This window comes from Alligator mississippiensis, chromosome 2 (genome assembly GCF_030867095.1).
Source record: "Alligator mississippiensis isolate rAllMis1 chromosome 2, rAllMis1, whole genome shotgun sequence".
Lineage (NCBI taxonomy): Eukaryota > Metazoa > Chordata > Crocodylia > Alligatoridae > Alligator > Alligator mississippiensis.
The window spans coordinates 18,734,778-18,740,777 of NC_081825.1; the positions used below are offsets into that span (position 1 = coordinate 18,734,778).

The window sequence follows — 6,000 nt, forward strand, 5'->3', positions numbered from 1 at the left end:
GGGACAGAAACTAAATAGTTACAAAGTGAGAAGTTCCGATACAGACTACAGAAATTGTTGAAAATAGATTTCTTGGACATGGAAGCTGGCTCCAGGCCAATCAGCTCCCCAGACAAAGATCCTAGTTGACGGACAGAGCTGGAGAATGCTGAACACTTTGCATACCTAGGCAGCCATCGCTCAAAGAAAACCAGCATTGATGAGGAGATCCAGTATAGGATCCAATGTGCCAGCTTTGCCTTTGGAAGACTGTATCATCATGTGTTCAATGATCACAACATCAGGACTCAAACAAAGCTCCTACTACATAAGGTTGTGATAACCCCAACTCTTCTCTATAGCTGTGAAGCTTAGGTGACCTACAGGGACCACGTAAAAAGCTTGAAACACCTTCAACAGCACTACCTCTGGGAGATCCTTGGCATAAAGTGGGAGGATCGTCACACAAATGCCAGTGTCCTCACAGATGCTAACACCGCCAGCATGGAAGTGTTGACTATGCAACATCAGCTGCAGTGGACAGAGCATTGTGTGCACATGTCTAATGTACATTTACCAAAATAAGTGCTATACTCCCAATCCAGCCAAGGACAAAGAACACATGGGGCCCAAGGGAAACACTTCAAGGACACCCTCAACGAGAACATTAAGTGTAGCAATGATACCACCAATTGGGAAAAACTAGTTTGGAACAGCACTACATGGCAATCCCTTCTAGGAGAAAGTACATCTTACTTTGAGGAAAACCATCTCATCCTGGAGGCAGAAAAATGACAGAAATGGAAGGAAAGGAAACAACATGGAGAAATCTGTGATCTGACCTTCCCTTTAACCACCACCTGTGGCATCTGCCAGAGAGTCTGCAGCTCTAGGATCGGCTTTCTTAGCCATCAATGGACACATCTACAACCCTTTACTTGACCTGAGGGGTCACCAACAATGACAGCAGATCATGTTTGTATTTAAGGAAAGACTTCAAAAATTCATCCATGTCTTTGACCTGTCAAGCCCACCACAATCAACTGTACAGCTATGGTCCTTTTCTTGAAATTCTGTCCCCTCTCCGCTTCTGGGCCTGTCTCACTTCTGGTTCTCTTCCTATTTCTCTAGGCATCCCTGCCATATCCTTTAAAGCAGGGCTGTCCTACTGGCAGCCTGTAGAACATTTGCAGCCCTGCCCAGTCGCTACTCCCCACATTGCTCCAGCTGCAACAGCAGCCAGTCTCCAGGTTTCCCCTCCCTCCTCTGACTGCCACTTCCTGCCTCCTTCTCCCCATAACTGTGAGGGAAGGAAGCTAAAGGTAAGTCTGGGGCTGGAAGAGGGAAGAAGGGGACAGGGACACATGGAAATCAGGATCATGCTGGGTGGGGGGATTGCTCATGTGATACAGCAGTGCAGATGGTGGGGTGGGGGTACGAGGATAACATCTGTGAGGTGAGCAGCCCAATAGCCCATACCTTGTCTGGTACCCCTCCCAGGGTACATGGCCCCAACTGGTACAGTCTCTGAGACACATGACCCTGGGGGTTTAGAAGTTGGACAACCCTTATTTAAAGGATCCTCTTCAGCTTTCTGTGCAAGTTCCACATGACTCTATCATTAGCCTCCTTCCCTGGTCTCTTCTCCTACCTCCTCCAAACTATCTCTGGGTAATTTCATCTGCAAGCACAAATTTTACCACCGGCCTTAAGTGGCAATTCATAAATCTATGGCTCTCCTCCAGATTCATCTCCTGCACAAACTAACACCTCTGTGCTCTATATGACTGAATCTAATCTTCTACAACAACCAAAACCTACTTGTTCCCCAGTGATGAAGAAAAGTGGGGGTAGCACTGCCATTCTGATCATCAGTAAGGCTCATAACCTAGGAGTCATCTTTGACTCAGATGTCTCTCTCTGTCTTCCTGGTCCTCCAGAACGTGTCTAAACCTTGCCAATTCTTTCTGAATAACATCCACTGACACTATTAAAACTTTGGTTCCAGGCTCTCATCATTTAAATCTCAAATACTGCAACATCCTTTTTTAGGGTGGTTGGGCAGTTCTAGAACCCTGGAGAAATAACATCATTATTTTTCCAATTACTTACGTGTTCCTTATCAACCGCAGAGATGTACAGCTGAGACAAGCCTGCTCTCCCAAGTTACCTGGAAAAAAAATTAATTAGTGTACAGACTGAAGTTCAAGAAGATGGTTGACTTTAAAGCGAGTTGTAAACAACTATGTTATTTAGAAATATATTCTGAGGCACTGTACTTCAGATGCAAAACACAAGTTCGTTAAAAGATTCCACAATATTTTCATTTCAATTTTAAGCCTGCTTAGATCCGAAGAGCCTCTTGTGCTACAATCTCAGACCTGTAGTCATGTGCAGTGCAAGAGAACAAATCACGTATCGGCCACAGAACAGGGAGAAAGGAGAGTTATGCTTCTTGCTCCTGGCACATTAAAGCTGCCCAAATGTGTACGAACAGGGGAGGATCTACTGCCTATATCACCTGACACAAAGAGAGGATCTACTGCCTTTATCTCCTGACACTGACCCTTTAAAAAAAACCATCAACTAGGATTACCTCTTTAGGAACCAAGGCAGGCATCCAGGCAAACAAGAGCTGTAGATAAACATCTTGCCTCACAGAAAGCCAGTAGGGGAATAACTTGGATCCTTTATTTTAAAATTTGCACACCCTTACAAACTTCAGCACTGATTAGACTGCATACCGTTCTGTTCTGAACTATTTAAAGTGCTCAAATGAAAAAAGTCTAAATGTGAAACAAGTCACCGCAGAGGCGTAAGACCTGATCTTTACCAGAACACTCAGGATTCTAAGAAGCATTAAGACTACTTAGGTACTGGAGGAAGAGGAACTAAGATTATGTTGGCACTAAAGCAAAACAAAACTGCTACAAATGGGCTTTTTTCTTATAAAATATTAAGTTAACAATAGTTGTATGTTCCAGTTAAGCGCATGTGACTTACATGCCAATATAATGCACTAAAAATGTGATTATACTATGTATTAGTAAGGCAACTCTCCTGTAATATGAAATGTTCAAAAAACATTTCATTTATCATGACGGTGATGCCATAAGGATGACAATGTTCTTATTTACTGTCATAGCTTAGCAGTTTACATTTCATTTAAGATGCAGAATAGAGTACAAAGACTGGATAGCTCAGATTATCAGTACCAAGATATTCTTACTTTCATTCTTATCAACAATTCAAATTAAGCCCAAACCTAGACCTGTATTGCAGTAACTGAACAAAGATCAGCAGAAGCATAACGTCAATAAAATCCAACTTGTGGGTGACGAGTTCAAAATGAGTGGACTTACCACAATGGACAAGGAACCATGTTGCCAAGCAAGGACTGGGCACAGCCATGCAGTTTAGTTTCATAGTTTCTAGGACTGGAAGGGACCTGAACAGCTCATCAAGTCTGACCCCCAGACAGTTGTATTCCCTCAACAGTGACTGAATCGTGCAGGTCAGGGTTCAAGGTCACTTGTGAACAACTGCAAGATCAAGTCACTACCTGAAGTACTAGAAGCTGCAAGAGAGGAAGGGCAAGGGACAGAGCAGTCTGGACATTACCTACATAAATGCCCTCTTCCCCTTAGCCTGTACTCTGTGTCACTCTTTGATGCAGGATACCAGGGCTCCCTGGGCCGGTCACCTGACCCAGCACAGCACCTCTGATGGCCAAGTAAGTTGACACAGCAGCCCTCACTCCCGATGTTAAAAGGTTGCAGTTTCCAGGGCTTCCAAATAATTTAAACCTGAACCAAAAGCTAGAGGCAATTAATTCACAAGCAGTTGTTTACTTTAAAAAAACTTGGATTTGGGGGTATGAGGGGCTGAGCTTTAAAACAAAAAACAACCAAAAAAACTTGTAAGGACAAGTCATAGGAGCATTTGCAACAAGAGGTCAAAAGGGTCAGACAATAGCGCGTCCCTCGTCCTGCTGCCGTGATGGTTAAACGGTCGTGTCTCATTCAGACACGTCAAAGCCTGGCCGTCTTGACAGCGTCTCCACGTCAGTCATTTCACAACGGGGCTCGCAGGACCGCGCTTGAGCTCAGACTTTTAGCTAGGGCTAAAACCAGCCAGCAGGGCTGCGGTAAAGAGGAGAGAGACAGGACGGGGAACAGCGACCCGGCATCAGAAGAACGGGTGGTCTGAGGAGCAGCCACGAAAAGGGAGAGAGGGGGGCTAACGCCTGAGGAAGGAGTCGGGAAGGGAGCGGGGAGAGGACGCGGGAAGCTGAGGGGCAGCGCCGCGGCGCCAGGTGTACGATCATTACCGCAACTGCACAATAAATGCCAACCCCTGTACGATCATAGTAAAAGTAATGAAAGCATACGGTCATCTTTTAGACCGCTAATCGATGCCGCACAGGTAGTCCCTCTCAGGGAGCCTTAACCAACTTTGGGGTTTGCCAGCAGCACTTCCTTGCGAGGGCTGGCCTCCATAACAAGAAATGCTCCACTGTGGAGGACCCCCGGCTCTCACTCACTCATCCTGACAGCGAGCAACGCCAGGTCAGGAAGAACACGACTTCTTTGCCCGAGTCTCTTTTCAGCGCCCGAGAGTTTCGCAGTGAATCCGATCGTTTCGAGCTGCCAAAAGGATCGTTTCGTATTTAAGCCCTGGCAACGCGGGGACAACGGCTCCCTCTGCGCCGCCGCTGCTGCCACGCGGCTGGGTTCACCTTTCGGCTGCGCAGGGGTCAAACGGGGGGAGGGGGAATCACGGGAGGGGAGGGAGTCACAGGCATCAGATTCCCCTCCCCCCCCCCGGGCTCCCTCCGCAGCAGCGCACGAGCTCGCGCAGGGCCGAGGGCCGCAGCCCCGCGAGGCTCAGACGCGGCGCCCCGGAAAGGCCAGGCCCTTACCCGGCACGAGGCCCAGGCGGGGCAGCCGCCGGCTGCAGCTCCTCAGCAGCACCGCCGCCATCTTGCCGCTCGTGTCCAGCCGCGCTGACGCTGACGTCACGCTCACACGACCGCACAGCGACGGCGATGATGCCGCCAGGCTCCCGACCCGGCCAGGTCTGATTTGCATAACCCCTCCCCCCTTACTTCCCATTGGAGAAGGGCATTGGAACCCGCCCCTCCGCGCACAGCACTGCCTGCTGGGTGCTGGAGTCCTTTGCCGTGAGCCGGGCACGAGAGCTGCATGCCGGGAAGTTAGGCCACCCTGCAGAAGGGGAGGGTGAGGGAGCGGTGCATGCTGGGAGGTGTAGTTCCCACAGGAGAGCGGCTGCTTGTTAACCCCTTCACGCCCACGGGGGTAAGTTTGCAACCCCTGGTTTGGCAGGGAGGGGGATCAGGCTGGTGGCTGCTCTCAAGGGTCTAATGGACATAGGCAAGCAAGGGGGGGGTTGAGTAAATATGATATCTTTTATTAGACCAACTGAGTAGTCAGAAAAAAGTTCTTGGGGAGTTTTTGGGCGCAGTCACCCTTCTTCAGGCATAGGGAATCTGCTATTTTGAGACTCCAAGGAATGAGAGAAGCCAAAAGTGTGGCAGGATCACCACCCTTTCAGCTTCACGGTCAATGAGAATGTAAACTTGCAGAAGTTGTTCTTCTCACAGGTGTCAGCAGATGGATGCAAATGTTTATTCTTGCTTCCATTTTAGCATAGCACTGTTTCAATATTCTAAGACCCCCAATGCAGTTCAAGATACCTACATGAGATAAAGGCAAACCCGAGTATTATGAAATAACCTAACGTTTTAAGGCTGGCTTCTCTGCTTTCTTAAACAACGCCCCCCCACAAAAAAAAAAAAAAAAAAAACCTAAAAATCAACTACAGAAAACCCACCCAATTTTTTTTTTTAATTAAATTTTCAGATACAAAAAATTTCCTTCTTCATTTTTCCCTCCAGGCTCAGTGAACCTGGAGAGAGCCTCTGAACAGGGCTCCTCTGAGAACAAGCAAAAACCATTAGCTGCTTTTACTAAAAGGAGGGGCCTGAAAATACCAATGATC

At 47.7% G+C, this 6,000-nt stretch overlaps 1 protein-coding gene across 3 annotated transcripts in view; it reads right to left on the reverse strand.

The window, feature by feature from the left end:
• Positions 1–5,006, reverse strand: part of LETM1 (leucine zipper and EF-hand containing transmembrane protein 1) — a 55,106-nt gene extending 50,100 nt beyond the window's left edge. The window contains exons 1-2 of one of the 3 annotated variants that reach the window (XM_019478740.2): positions 4,901–5,006; positions 2,092–2,149 (exon numbers count right to left, since the gene is read on the reverse strand). In XM_019478740.2, coding sequence (XP_019334285.1) covers positions 2,092–2,149; positions 4,901–4,961 — 119 coding nt within the window. In that variant the 5' untranslated portion in view covers positions 4,962–5,006. Of the gene's footprint in view, positions 1–2,091; positions 2,150–3,341; positions 3,531–4,900 lie in introns of those variants that run through there. The other 2 variants (XM_019478734.2, XM_014607702.3) reach the window with 2 other exon arrangements.
• Positions 5,007–6,000: the final 994 nt, after the last annotated feature.